Genomic DNA, 16,494 nt, shown 5'->3' with positions numbered 1-16,494 from the left:
GTGAACAGAAACAGCTGGCTTGGAATCACAGTTCTCCACCAACAGCGCTATCTGTTGGCAAAGGGTGTAACAAAAATGCCGCCACAACTACAGCTATGATCAAGTTCCCGTTTCAAATTTGATTAGTTAATAAGGAATATTCGGTGGCTGGTATTTTGAATAGCATGGAATATAAAAGAATATTTAAACATTTTTTTAGTAAAGTGATATGAAGTTTGTAATAATTTCAGCATGCAAACATATAATTCATATGTTGATCAAATCTGGTTGAGGTATTGAATTAAGTTGGTTCAATGACTGACTACTCTATATGCTTCCTCATCTGAGCTTAGACCTTCTTACCTATTACAATGTAGGTTTTTAAAATAGAGATGCTTAACATGTTATTAAAATGAAGTCACTTTCCCTCTCTAGGGAATTTTTCTGTTTTTTAGTACCATGAGCGAAAAAGTGATACTTTAGTGTTTGTTTCAGGGAGTAAAGTGAATACTTCAGACAGTTGGTGGAGGAAAAATTCTTTATTACATGTGAACAGTATGAATGTATAATTAATACAAGAATTCTTGTTGATTTTGATAAGATTCTTCAATAAAGTTTATGAGAAGTTTGAGAGATTAAGGGCCTTCTGATATTGGCTTTAACTATATCATGATGTATATCTTTCTCCTTCTGTGGAGATTTCTATTTATTCTTCTTTTTGTTATCAAATCCTGTCACTTTGTCTCCCTTGACATCTGTTGTCCCATTATTTTTATCACCTCCTCCAGACACCTTGTTACCATTATTCTTATCACCTCCACCTGTCATGTTGGAAGCATTTTTCTTATTACCTCCTCCTGTCACATTGGTACCATTTTTCTTTTCACCTCCTCATGTCACGTTGGTACCATTTTTCTTATCACCTCCTCCTGTCACGTTTGTACCATTCAACTTATTACCTCCTCCTGTCACATTGGTACCATTCATCTTATTACCTCCTCCTGTCACATTGGTACCATTCAACTTATTACCTCCTCCTGTCACATTGGTACCATTCTTCTTATCACCTCCTCCTGTCACATTTGTACCATTTTTCTTATCACCTCCTCCTGTCACATTGGTACCATTCTTCTTATCACCTCCCCCTGTCACATTGGTACCATTCTCTTATTACCTCCTCCTGTCACATTGGTACCATTTTTCTTATCACCTCCCCCTGTCACGTTGGTACCATTCTTCTTATCACCTCCTCCTGTCACATTGGTACCATTTTTCTTATCACCTCCCCCTGTCACGTTGGTACCATTCTTCTTATCACCTCCTCCTGTCACATTGGTACCATTCTTCTCCTGTCACATTGGTCCCATTTTTCTTATCACCTCCTCCTGTCACGTTGGTACCATTTTTCTTATCACCTCCTCCTGTCACATTGGTACCATTTTTCTTATCACCTCCTCCTGTCACGTTGGTACCATTCTTCTTATCACCTCCTCCTGTCACATTGGTACCATTTTTCTTATCACCTCCTCCTGTCACATTGGTACCATTTTTCTTATCACCTCTCCTGTCACGTTGGTACCATTTTTCTTATCACCTCCTCCTGTCACGTTGGTACCATTCTTCTTATCACCTCCTCCTGTCACGTTTGTACCATTTTTCTTATCACCTCCTCCTGTCACATTGGTACCATTTTTCTTATCACCTCCTCCTGTCACGTTGGTACCATTCTTCTTATCACCTCCTCCTGTCACATTGGTACCATTCTTCTTATTACCTCCTCCTGTCACATTGGTACCATTTTTCTTATCACCTCCTCCTGTCACATTGGTACCATTCTTCTTATCACCTCCTCCTGTCACGTTGGTACCATTCTTCTTATCACCTCCTCCTGTCACATTGGTACCATTCTTCTTATCACCTCCTCCTGTCACATTGGTACCATTCTTCTTATCACCTCCTCCTGTCACGTTGGTACCATTCTTCTTATCACTCCTCCTGTCACGTTGGTACCATTTTTCTTATCACCTCTCCTTTCATTTTGTGAGAATTTTCCAAAAGTGATCTCCTCTTTCTTCCTTTTATTCCTCCTTCTTCTTTTTCTCCTCCTCCTCCTCTTCCTCCTCCTCCTCTTCCTCCTCCTTCATCTTCAACGCTTCCAGCATCTCCTTTCATTTTGTGATAATTGATAATCATGTCCAAAGTATTTCTCCTGTCTTGTATGCCTATATCATCTGTTTCGTTTTCTAAAAATGATCTTCTCCTTCTTCTTCCCTGTGTTTTCTTCTTCTTCTTCTTCTCCCCTTCTCTGTCCTCTCCTCCTTCTCCTCCTTCACCTATTTCTCCCACTTCTCCTACTTCACCTTGTCCTTCCCCGCGTTTAGCATCTTTCATTTTGAAAAGTTTATTCAATGCAATTTGGTGGGCGATCATGTCCAATTTATTGTGATCAAGAGGTTCGGAGATACCTCCTACTTCTCCTCCTCCTCCTCCTCCTCTTCCTCCTCCGTCGATTCCTCCACCGTCTCCTCCTTCTTCTCCTCCTCCTCCTCGGTCTCCTCCCTCTTCTACTTCTCCTCCGTCTCCTCCTTCTCCTCCTTCACCTCCTCCATCTTCTCTTCCACCGTCATCTCCTTCTCCTTCTCCACCTTCTTCTTCTTCTCCTTCATTCATTGGTGGATCAGAGATCAGTGGTTGATTGTCATTATTATCAGCTGGTGATCTCTTGCTGATGAGAGACACGTTGACAGCTGAAAGTTGAAGAAAAACTTTGTTAGAAAAAGTGAAAGTGAATTTATAATAAATTATTCAAAGGCAAGATTATAAATAATGTATTCCAACCTCAAAGTGGAAGTTTAATATTGTGCATTACATTATGAGTGGTTTTTACTTTCCTTGCCCTATTACCATAGGTAAGGAAAGTATTGCTTTCCGAAAAATTAAGGTACCCCAATTTCTAAATTTCTATACGTTTCAAGGTCCCCTGAGTCCAAAAAAGTCGTTTTTGGGTATTGATCTGTATGTGTGTGTGTGTTGTGTGTGTGTGTGTGTTTGTGTGTGTGTGTTGTGTGTGTGTGTGTGTGTGTGTGTGTGTGTGTGTTGTGTGTGTGTGTGTGTGTGTGTGTGTGTGTATGAGTGTATGTGCGTAAGTATTGCTTTCCGAAAAATTAAGGTACCCCAATTTCTAAATTTCTATACGTTTCAAGGTCCCCTGAGTCCAAAAAAGTCGTTTTTGGGTATTGATCTGTATGTGTGTGTGTGTTTGTGTGTGTGTGTATGTGTGTTAGAGTGTGTGTGTGTGTATGAGTGTATGTGCGTCTGTGTACTTGATATCTTATCTCCCAATTAACGGAATGACTTGAAATTTGGATCTTAAGGTCCTTACAATATAAGGATCCGACACGAACAATTTCGATCTAATGCAATTCAAGATGGCGGCTAAAATGGCGAAAATGTTGTCAAAAACAGGGGTTTTCGCGATTTTCTTGAAAACGGCTCCAATGATTTTGATCAAATTTATACCTAAAATAGTCATTGATAAGATCTATCAACTGCCACACAACGAATATCTGTAGAAATTCCAAGAGCTCCACCACATCTATGCAAAATTTGATTTTAGATTCCCAAATTATCAGGCTTCAGATACAATTCAAACCAAAATTTTCATCTGGAAAAGATTGAGCATGAAAATCTCTACAATTATTTATGTTCAATAACATTTTCACCTAAAATTTAAAATAAGCTCGAAATTCGAGAAAATGTTATTTATTATTCAATTGCAAACTGTTGGCAACTGTTTCTATAAATCATTCACTATGAAGAGATAGCAGACTTCGTGTGTCTCCAGCGTTATTGTCCTGTCACCAGCTGGTTTGAATCTTTGAATAGTAGACTTAAAATGCGCGTGAACACTAGCGTCAGGTGATAAATTTTCATAACGGCTAGGAAAGTTGTGTGAGTGCGCCACACCAGATTTTTTAATTATCAATATTGAAGCTGAGTTTTTCAGGCTAGACACAGAACTCTGTAGTCTGTTTCTTTGTCCTCAAGTTGATTGTAAATGATGAATAAATAAATAAAAAAGTAGATAAATAAATAGATAAATAGATAAATAGATAAATAGATAAATAGATAAATAGATAAATAGATAAATAGATGAATAGATAAATAGATGAATAGATAATAGATAAATAGATAAATAGATGAATAGATAAATAGATAAATAGATGAATAGATAATAGATGAATGGATAAATAGATAATAGATAAATAGATGAATAGATAATAGATAAATAGATAATAGATAAATAGATAAATAGATAAATAGATAAATAGATAAATAGATAAATAGATAAATAGATAAATAGATGAATAGATAAATAGATAAATAGATAAATGGATGAATGGATAAATAGATAAATAGATAAATAGATAAATGAATAAATATACTGTCTCCCGGCTACATAGGCCAAACAAGTTATCGACTCTTTGAATGTTTCTAATTCTTTTATTGACCTATGAATGCTTATTTATAAATATATATTTAATGGTTCAGAGTACTGTCTATGATGAGGTTCACGTTTTTAATGGCAGTGGAAAAAGATAGGAGAACAACGTTGCCGATCCCCACTGTCTTGTCAATGCCTTCTATAGTCGGTAGCTGATACCTGTTTCCTATGGTGTGCCACAAGGCTCTATTTTAGGCCCAGTTCTGTTTATTATTTATGTAAATGACATGCCAAAAGTAATTGGACCGTTAGCTAAAGGATACCTGTTTGCTGATGATCTTGCGATTTGTGTTAGCACAAAGACCCTTTCAAGTAACGACAGACCAATAAATGAGATGACACTTAAGGTGCGTACAGACTTTCAATCTGCTCCGCAACCGAACGTCACTCCAGCAGAGCGATTGATGATCGACTGGCGAGCAAGAGTGGTTCGACCGGGGAACGCGAGAAGATCTAACATCTTCCGTAACGTTCATGATGGGTGCGTGGGTGGAGCAACTGTGGTCGATGGAGGAACGAGGGCGGTATGAGGGCGGAGCGTGCTCGGTGCGGGTTGGAAGCGTGTATATGTGTACGCAGCTTAATGGTTGAGAACTGGTGTAATGCAAACCTGTTGTGTCTAAATTCAGATAAATTCAAAAGCTCAGTGTTTCATATAGCAATAGTTTACATGATGGTAGCCAAAGCATGGTTAATTTTCTTGGATCTATCATAGAATCAAAATTGAAGGGGAACAGTCATATGATAAAATGACGAATAAGATGAGTAAAGGACTTTTTATGCTGAGAAAGTTGAGAACAATTGTGAACTTACAGGTCTTAAGAACTGTATACTTTTCACATTTGGCACAGCCATCTGTCCTATGGTACTTTAATTTGGAGCTCTCAGAAATATAGTAGTAAATTATTCAGGTTGCAGAAGGAAGCTGTAAGATGATTTGTGGTCTTCCTTACAGAGGTCACTGTAGAGACAGTTTCAAATCCATTTATATATGACACTTCCCTCATTATATAGACTATTATTTTATCAATGTTTAGTTTATGTTAAGGAAAACCATAGCTCATATGTTCAACAGGGTGTGTCTAATACAGGGTGTAATAATATAATACCAGTGGGGAGAACAATCTTTCTATAAGTTTTTGCAATTACTCTAGGTCACAATAGTTATTTGTGCAACTAGTGTGCAAAGTTACAGTTTGCTGCACCGAAAGAAACGTTTACGCCCTAGCCGCAGGCGAGGGCGAAATGGCTTCTTGAGTGCAGCAGAGGAACTTTGCGCACGTATTTCACATTTAATTTTTCCTACAGTTACCATTGAATATGAAAAGTGGGTAATTATGGATAAAATGATGCTGAAATCCATCAAATGTTTGTGTGTGTGATGCTGTTATTTATAACAACCTTAATTCATTTAAAAATTAATAATCCCATTGAAGTTGAAAATTCTCAGTCAAAGTTCTCATTTTTATTCATTCAAGAATCAGAAAAATACAGATAAAACAGAAAATTCGCATTTAAAATACACACCAACAGCTGGTTTGGATGACTGCAAAATAGCTGAACCGACAAGCGTGCAACCAAGTGGGAGGGATCGTACCTAACTTTGTTCTTTCATCCAGCTAAAAACAGTACTCAGATATCAGAATTATGATTAACTAGAATTACCAAAAAATACTATGAATAAACTAAAAAATATTTTTCGCCACACTGCACAGAAAGCAGCTGTTTTCCAGTCCCTACGTAGATCTGAAAGACCTTGTTTGCAGACGACGTCAGAAAAGGGTTTCTTTTCCGGTCTAGGCCAGAAAGTTGTCTCTTTCCAGCCGCTCATGGAAGTAGTTGATAAGTCATCCGCTAGATCGGGCGAGTGTCCACTTTCATCATCAGCTGAAGTTGCCATGATTTCAGTTCCAGTTTCGAATCAAACTAATTCGCTTCGCAACCAGTTTATTCAATTATTTATTGTTGATTAGTGCATTCCGAATTTTCAAAAATGCTTGAAGATGACTGTGGTATTCCAAGTGAAATTTTAAAGAATCTGAAATCCTGACTGCAAATCTTCTACCACTAAAATCAAGAGATAAGGTGCGTACAGACTTTCAATCTGCTCCGCAACCGAACGTCACTCCAGCAGAGCGATTGATGATCGACTGGCGAGCAAGAGTGGTTCGACCGGGGAACGCGAGAAGATCTAACATCTTCCGTAACGTTCATGATGGGTGCGTGGGTGGAGCAACTGTGGTCGATGGAGGAACGAGGGCGGTATGAGGGCGGAGCGTGCTCGGTGCGGGTTGGAAGCGTGTATATGTGTACGCAGCTTAATGGTTGAGAACTGGTGTAATGCAAACCTGTTGTGTCTAAATTCAGATAAATTCAAAAGCTCAGTGTTTCATATAGCAATAGTTTACATGATGGTAGCCAAAGCATGGTTAATTTTCTTGGATCTATCATAGAATCAAAATTGAAGGGGAACAGTCATATTGATAAAATGACGAATAAGATGAGTAAAGGACTTTTTATGCTGAGAAAGTTGAGAACAATTGTGAACTTACAGGTCTTAAGAACTGTATACTTTTCACATTTGGCACAGCCATCTGTCCTATGGTACTTTAATTTGGAGCTCTCAGAAATATAGTAGTAAATTATTCAGGTTGCAGAAGAAGCTGTAAAGATGATTGTGGTCTTCCTTACAGAGGTCACTGTAGAGACAGTTTCAAATCCATTTATATATGACACTTCCCTCATTATATAGACTATTATTTTATCAATGTTTAGTTTATGTTAAGGAAAACCATAGCTCATATGTTCAACAGGGTGTGTCTAATACAGGGTGTAATAATATAATACCAGTGGGGAGAACAATCTTTCTATAAGTTTTTGCAATTACTCTAGGTCACAATAGTTATTTGTGCAACTAGTGTGCAAAGTTACAGTTTGCTGCACCGAAAGAAACGTTTACGCCCTAGCCGCAGGCGAGGGCGAAATGGCTTCTTGAGTGCAGCAGAGGAACTTTGCGCACGTATTTCACATTTAATTTTTCCTACAGTTACCATTGAATATGAAAAGTGGGTAATTATGGATAAAATGATGCTGAAATCCATCAAATGTTTGTGTGTGTGATGCTGTTATTTATAACAACCTTAATTCATTTAAAAATTAATAATCCCATTGAAGTTGAAAATTCTCAGTCAAAGTTCTCATTTTTATTCATTCAAGAATCAGAAAAATACAGATAAAACAGAAAATTCGCATTTAAAATACACACCAACAGCTGGTTTGGATGACTGCAAAATAGCTGAACCGACAAGCGTGCAACCAAGTGGGAGGGATCGTACCTAACTTTGTTCTTTCATCCAGCTAAAAACAGTACTCAGATATCAGAATTATGATTAACTAGAATTACCAAAAAATACTATGAATAAACTAAAAAAATATTTTCGCCACACTGCACAGAAAGCAGCTGTTTTCCAGTCCCTACGTAGATCTGAAAGACCTTGTTTGCAGACGACGTCAGAAAAGGGTTTCTTTTCCGGTCTAGGCCAGAAAGTTGTCTCTTTCCAGCCGCTCATGGAAGTAGTTGATAAGTCATCCGCTAGATCGGGCGAGTGTCCACTTTCATCATCAGCTGAAGTCGCCATGATTTCAGTTCCAGTTTCGAATCAAACTAATTCGCTTCGCAACCAGTTTATTCAATTATTTATTGTTGATTAGTGCATTCCGAATTTTCAAAAATGCTTGAAGATGACTGTGGTATTCCAAGTGAAATTTTAAAAGAATCTGAAATCCTGACTGCAAATCTTCTACCACTAAAATCAAGAGATAGGTACGATAGCTTAACGAGTATTCTTTATTTTGTATTCTTTATTTATTTTGTCAGCAATACCTGTAGTGTGGTGAAAAATATCGTTCGCACCACGGGCAAAAATGTTTTTCCAGCTCTCAATCTTTTCTAGTCCTCGGCCTACGGCCTCGGACTTGAAAACCGATTTCGAGCTGGAAAAATCTCATTTTCTGCTCTAGGTGCGAAATATACTATATAGAATAACATAGACAACAGAAAATATTTTAGTGTAGTATATTCTAATGTTATTTTATTAATTTTATTGAAATGATTTTGAATGGTATTATTAAACCTGAAAATTCGAATTTCAAAATGTGTGTTTGCTACATTTCTCATTGCTTGGAGTTGAAATAATTATTACTGTCAATAGAAAATAAACATTATTTATTATCAAATGATGAGAAGCTATTATTTAATTATGATTTAGATAAACATTATTCTTGTTTTGGATTTCTAGATTGGGATTTTATCATAAATGTAGGGTAGCCATAGAAATGATTCTCATCTAAATCTAACCACAGTCATTGTTACCAACTTAATTTTTGTTTTCGTGCACTAATCCTCCATATAACCCACCAACTATTTTGTGTTGCCATGTTGCAAATCTGGAGTGCAGAATTTTTTTTTTCCTACAGATACCCTGAAAAGTGACCATTTGTGCACTGATTGCAGGCTGCAAAGAATCACTTTTCCGCACTAGTGCGCAAAGTGAGTACTTTGCGTACTCCAGATTGAAGCATGACAACGCAAAATAGTTAGTACGTTATATGGAGCACTAGTGCAGCAAAATCAAAATTAAGTTGGTAACAGTGACTGCTGTGGCTGCTATAGTGAGCAGAGGTGCAACGAAGCACAACGCGCTAATTATTAAGTAGATATTATAACCAAGGACAACGACAGCACAGTGCCACCACAGCACACACCACACAGCTGCCCCCCGCCATTCAAACACACATACATTATTCAGGCAATTTTACCCATAATTACCCACTTTTCATATTCAATGGTAACTGTAGGAAAAATTTAATGTGAAATACGTGCGCAAAGTTCGTTTGCTGCACTCAAGAAACCATTCCGCCCTCGCCTACGGCTCGGGCGTAAACGTTTCTTTCGATGCAGCAAACTGTCACTTTGCGCACTAGTTGCACAAATAACTATTCCCACACTAGATCGAAAAGTGATTCTTTGCGTTCTGTAATCAGTGCAGGAATGTCCACTTTTCAAGGTAACTGTAGGAAAAAAACATTTTACTACATAGCTATTAAGCTTTTCAATGCTTTACCTGAGAGGATGCAAAGTTTGCCATTGAATGTATTTTCAAAAATTATCAAAAGATTCCTATTAAAGAATGCGTTCTATACATTGGAAGAGTATTATGAAAGTGTGTGTTCCATGAATATTTTCCATGACAATTCATCATAAATGTACTGTAGTTACCTCCTGTAATGTGTTTAATGTATTGAGACTGTTATTGATTGCTATTTGGATTTTCTTATTAGTTAATAGTGAGACTCTATTGCTTGTATGTTAAATGTTTTTTGTTGATTGTATCTTTGACTTGTGTAATGCCCTTGATGTCCTCAAGGGTTTCTGCAAATAAAAAATTTTGAATTTTGATACAGGTTTATTGATGTAATTTTAACGATTCATCCTCATTTAAAATGATGAATTATATTTTATTAAGCAGGAAGTTTACATTTTACAGTAATTTAATAATTAATTTTCATAATTAAGATGGAATATTTTGTTAATTAATTATTAAGTATACATTGTTAAATGACGGTCTGGCAACAGAGCAAAGCGAGAAAGAGATAGCGCTATCCGCTTTGTTGAATGATAGACAAGGATAGCAATACCATTGCCATTATAACGTGGACCTCAATGTAGGTAATATTATTTCATAGGTACACTCCCGGGTCCTGTAGCTTTGCCTATTGGCGGAGGGCTACTATAGTGCGGTCCACGTTATAACTTCGGTTTTGCTATCCTTTTCTATCATTCGACAAAGCCGGTGGTACTATCTTTCTCTAGGTTCACAACGATGACAATTATGTTTTTCACAGTGTAGAAATATAATTAATTAATGCAGAGAATTGGCATCGCTATTCTTCTATCTTTATCCACTGCCATTATAACGTGGACCACACTATAGTCAATAATACTACCCAAACAAAAGCATCCAACATCTTTGAAAATGTATCTTTCCATAAGCAACAGATGCTCTTCTGTATCTTCTCAAAAGCAACGTGTTGCATCCGAAGAGATACACAAGGAGCTTTAATGTATCTTCGCATGAGCAATAGATACTCTTTTGTATCTAGTCAAAGCAACGTGTTGCATCCGAAAAGATACACAAGGAGCTTCTATGTATATTTCTACAAGCAACAGATGCTCTTCTGTATCTTCTCAAAAGCAACGTGTTGCATCCGAAAAGATACACAAGAGCTTTAATGTATCTTTAACATAAGCAACAGATGCTCTTCTGTATCTTCTCGAAAGCAACGTGTTGCATCCGAAAAGATACACAAGGAGCTTTAATGTATCTTTCACTAAGCAACAGATGCTCTTCTGTATCTTCTCAAAAGCAACGTGTAGCATTCGAAGAGATACACAAGGAGCTTTAATGTATCTTAACATAAGCAACAGATGCTCTTCTGTTTTTTCTCAGAAGCAACGTGTTGCATCCGAAAAGATACACAGGGAGCTTTAATGTATCTTTCTTTAAGTAACAGATTCTCTTCTGTATCTTCTCAAAAGCCAGGTGTTGCATCTGAAAAGATACACAAGGAGCTTTAATGTATCTTTCCATAAGCAACAGATGCTCTTCTGTATCTTCTCAAAAGCAACGTGTTGCATCCGAAAAGATACACAGGGAGCTTTAATGTATCTTTCCATAAGCAACAGATGCTCTTCTGTATCTTCTCAGAAGCAACGTGTTGCATCCGAAAAGATACACAAGGAGCTTTAATGTATCATTTATCACAACACAGCCTATCAGCTGACATTCGTTCAACATGCTGTTTCCGTTGTTGGTGATACGTTGCAACTCTCTCATTCATGGAGAATGTCTATGTGTAGGGAGCTTCCTCCATCTAGGGATTTAGGGTCTCTGAAGCCGCCTGATGTTGAATGATTGAATGATATCTACAATATTATAATAAAGGAAAGAATTGGCTTATACAGGTAGGGGATAGGAAATTCAAGAATGACGCATCATCACGTCTCAACTGCTCAACTCATTAACTTGACATTTTGCATATAGATGCTTAATTTACCAAGGATGGATATAGGCCCTATTTTGAATTCTCAAGATTTCACCAGGTCAAGGTTCCAGTTTATCAAGCATGGCTACCAAGCTAGTCTCCAATAATTTTGAAAAATTCTTACCAATAATTTATTGTCATATTCAGATTTAATGGGTGACTGGTTACATATAGTGATTTCTCCAAGCAAGGTAACTGCAAAAATAGAGCTTCATTAATATTTAATCCTAAATTAAGTTCAAACTGTTATTATTCAGTTCAATATTATTATTAGCGTATGGCTTTTAATGGTGGGGAGACCCAAGGGTAGTTCCACCTCGCCGTACATAGTCCAAAGTTCCCTAATGGAAAACCAGACACTAAGGTTATAGTCAGCACAATACTTTAAATTTACACTTTTCACTTTGGAATTAAGTAGCTACATTTTGATGTTAAAAAGTTATGTTAAAAACATACTTTTTGATGTTAATAACACTTTCAGTTCAATAAATTAGGTATAACTAAATCAGTAAAGCCCAATATCATGGACTAAATATAGTGAGGTCCACGTTATAACGGCAGTGGAGAAAGATAGGAGAACAGCACTGCTGATTCTCTACCTTGTCACTGCCTTCTATTATAGAGGACAGCTTATGCCGGTATATCTGATGTAATATATTAACTGATCATTATTGTATTAAATTATCAATTGTATTTTATTTGTCAATGAAAAATATCTTTCAATGATTGGATGATAATTTTCATAACTGAGTTTTTTTTATATTTTGGTGATAAATTATATTTCTACATTTTTAAAACCCGATATGGGAACTGGGCGGCGGTGGTAGAGGATAGGGCTATCTGCTTTGTGGAATGATAGACAAGGATAGCAACACCAATGTTGTTCAAATACTGCCATTATAACGTGGACCTCACTATAGAACAAGAACAACCACAACATGATAGACTATCAACACGATATGATACAGTATCATCTCAACTTGATACACAGCACCATAATTTGATATAGAACAAGATAGAGCTATCTGCTTTGTGGAATGATAGACAAGGAAAGCAACACCAATGTTAGTGGAATACTACCATTATAACGTGGACCTCATTATAGAACAAGAACAGCCACAACATGATAGATTATCAACACAATATTATACAGTATCATCTCAACTTGATACACAACACCGTAATTTGATACAGAACAGGATAGAGCTCTCTGCTATGTCAAATGATAGACAAGGATAGCAACACCAATGTTAGTGGAATACTGCCATTATAACGTGGACCTCATTATAGAACAAGAACAGCCACAACATGATAGACTATCAACACGATATGATACAGTATCATCTCAACTTGATACACAACACTATAATTTGATATAGAACAAGATAGAGCTATCTGCTTTGTGGAATGATAGACAAGGATAGCAACACCAATGTTGTTCAAATACTGCCATTATAACGTGGACCTCACTATAGAACAAGAACAACCACAACATGATAGACTATCAACACGATATGATACAGTATCATCTCAACTTGATACACAGCACCATAATTTGATATAGAACAAGATAGAGCTATCTGCTTTGTGGAATGATAGACAAGGAAAGCAACACCAATGTTAGTGGAATACTGCCATTATAACGTGGACCTCATTATAGAACAAGAACAGCCACAACATGATAGACTATCAACACGATATGATACAGTATCATCTCAACTTGATACACAACACTATAATTTGATATAGAACAAGATAGAGCTATCTGCTTTGTGGAATGATAGACAAGGATTGCAACACCAATGTTAATCGAATACTGCCATTATAACGTGGACCTCATTATAGAACAAGAACAGCCACAACATGATAGATTATCAACACAATATTATACAGTATCATCTCACAACATGATACAGTATCATCTTAACTTGATACACAACACCATAATTTGATACAGAACAGGATAGAGCTATCTGCTTTGTTTGTTGAACAGGAGGTTCAGAAATTGAGAAATATTAATTCCACAAATCGGATATAAATTACAAAATTTTATTTAGTATAAAATTCAGAAAATAAATTCGAAAACCTCTCACCTAACAGAGTAACTGTCAAGCCCAGTGGAAACATTCCAGAATTCGAGTTCTCTTAGAATTTTCAAAGAAAATTGAGAGAAATTTGAAAGTCAACGTTATCCAAGGACAAAAATTCCAGAGACATCGTAATGGAAATTAGCTGCTGGAGTAGTCTACACAGTCAACAACTTTATAAACATTTTTAAACAAATAAATTTACAAGAAATTTCTTCAAAGATCGTACATCCCAACATTAGCTGTAGAAGGAAAATCAATTTTTGATATTAAGTCTTCAAATAATTGTCAACTTTATCTCTTTCTATAATGCTCCACTGCATCTCTATAATGACTGAAAAGGTAATGACAGGAGAAAATTAATTGATTTAAATTCTTTTGAGGGAAAATCAATCAAAAACAGATGGCCTATATATAGTGAGTTCCACATTATAATATAGCAGTGGAGAAAGATAGGAAACAGCGTTGACGAATCTCTGCCTTGTCACTCATCGATTTATACCAATTGGGACTTAATCAAGCCACATCATTGTCCCATTACTTAATCAAGTATTTTCTCTCCCCTAATCAACGGATAATCAAGTCCCAATAAAAAACCAATCAGCTGTGATTTATCAACATATCTCCATGTTATAATGGCAGAATTTGATTAACATTGGTGTTGCTATCAACATATAATCATTGCTTAAAGAGAATCTGAACAAGAACGATTTAAAAGACAGTAATCAAAATGATTGCCTGACGGCAGGTGGTTTTAATGATTTCTTTATTGAAAGTGTTGGTAATATTGTTCAAAGAGTACCTACCTCTGTAAATGATATTTCTTATTATCTTGACATTCACAAACAATATAATCCTGTATTAAATTCTTTCTCTTTTTCATGTATTACTGTTGAGCAGGTGTATAATTCTATATTATCTCTCAGTTATAGTGCTTGTCTTGATGTTTACTATTTAAATTCATGTTTTATGAAATTTGCTGCACCATTTGTATGTGACGTGTTGTGTTACCTTTTTAATATTTGTATTAAGGATGGTGAATTTCCTAAATGTCTGAAATTAATCAAAGTTATTCCTTTGTTGAAAAAGGCTCATCTCTGGATTACAACAATTATAGGCCTGTTTCCATTATTCCTATAATTTCAAAGATATTTGAGATGGTACTCTATAAGCAAATCATAAGCTATTTTTAAAGTAATTCACTGTTCACATATAGTCAATTTGGATATAGATCTAAAAGAGGTACTCATGGTGCTATATCTGGATTCATGAAAAACTGTATTAACTGGCTGGATGGTAAGAACAAAGTTTCTAGTAGTTTTTATGACATGTCAAAGGCTTTTGACACCATATCTCATGAGATTTTGATAAAAAAAACTCCAGTTTTATGGGTTTATGATGTGTCTATTAAGCTTATGATTTCCTATTTAAGTGATAGATTTCAGGCTTCTTTTTATAAGGATTCTCTTTCTCATTTTTTGAAGGCTCAAACAGGTGTACCCCAGGGTTCCACACTTGGACCTATACTCTTCATTATTTAAACTCATGACTTGCCAGCTGCTATAAGTAATAGAGATATTAAGGCTTTTATGTTTGCTGATGATCAGGCAGTCCAGATTAAGTGTGAAAAGATTTTTACCAATTTGAATGTATTGGGGCAGATTAATGCAACTATTGAGGACTGGACAGCTGCTAACTTTCTTTGCCTCAATAAAGATAAGACCCAGTTGTTAGATTTTGACGTTGGTTGTAAGACAGATATTAGTTATGTCAAATTTCTTGGCATCACATTGCAAAGTAATAAGAAATGGGAAAATCATATTTTTTCATTGGGTAAGAAAATATCTAGAGGCATTTTTATGTTATGTAGATTAAGAAATATTGTTAGCATTGATGTGTTGGTAGCTGTATATTATGCTTACATTCAGTCACACCTGTTGTGTGGTATTTTGGCATGGGGGAGAGATACCAATATGAAGAAACTTTTTGTTGTCCAAAAAAGGGCCATAAGGATCATTTGTAAAGTAGATAGTAGAGCACATTGTCGACCTCTGTTTAAAAAACTAAATATTATGACTGTTTATGCTTTGTATGTGTTTGAATGTCTGATGTATACCGAAATAGTTATTTGTATATCTAGAGTGAAAAGTACGACTTTTTCTCCCTGAGGGAAAAAGTTTGAAGCCCGAGGCGAAGCCGAGGGCAACAATTTTCCTGAGGGAGAAAAAGTATTTTTCGCTCGTGATGTACACAACATTTTTCCTCCATCTACATTTTTTTATAGAAACTGCAAATTAAATCATTCTAATAACTTACGTATTGGTGACAATGTTTCCTAACAACATAACCTAAAAACTAAAACCTAAAAACCGGTCGTCTGATAGGCACTGCTGATTGCGCTATCTATCGGCCAAAGTTGTAACAATCATATCAGCTGAGCTACCAAAAATGGCTGACTCCAGATCACGCGGTTCAAATTTGAATTGCAGAATGCAGATCAAAAATATATGTTGGCTGGTATTTTGAATAGAATAAAATATTTTAAAAATTGTATAAATTTTTATCGTCTACCAATATTAAGAATATAATATCATACAAACATATATTTCATGAGTTGATCAAATTTCTGGTTGTGGTATTGAATTCAGTTGACTCAATGACAGACACCTCTATTACGCTTTCTCATCTGAGCTTAGACCTTCTAACCTATTACCATGTAAGTTTTTTAAATAGAGATGCTTCCCATGTTATTTAAATGGAGTCACTTTTACTCCCTAGGGAGTTTTTCTGTTTTTTACTACCTAGAGCGAAAAAGTGACA

The 16,494-nt window shown here is 36.1% G+C and overlaps 1 protein-coding gene across 1 annotated transcript in view; it reads right to left on the bottom strand.

Moving 5' to 3' along the window:
• Positions 1-483: 483 nt before the first annotated feature.
• LOC111058027 (uncharacterized protein DDB_G0290685) overlaps positions 484-16,494 on the bottom strand; it is a 34,674-nt gene continuing 18,663 nt past the window's right edge. The window contains exons 5-6 of the mRNA XM_039441134.1: positions 1,347-1,394; positions 484-854 (exon numbers count right to left, since the gene is read on the bottom strand). Coding sequence (XP_039297068.1) covers positions 682-854; positions 1,347-1,394 — 221 coding nt within the window. The 3' untranslated portion in view covers positions 484-681. The remainder of the gene's footprint in view (positions 855-1,346; positions 1,395-16,494) is intronic.

This window comes from Nilaparvata lugens, chromosome 14 (assembly GCF_014356525.2).
Source record: "Nilaparvata lugens isolate BPH chromosome 14, ASM1435652v1, whole genome shotgun sequence".
NCBI lineage: Eukaryota > Metazoa > Arthropoda > Insecta > Hemiptera > Delphacidae > Nilaparvata > Nilaparvata lugens.
This window is presented reverse-complemented; position numbering and strand designations above follow the sequence as displayed.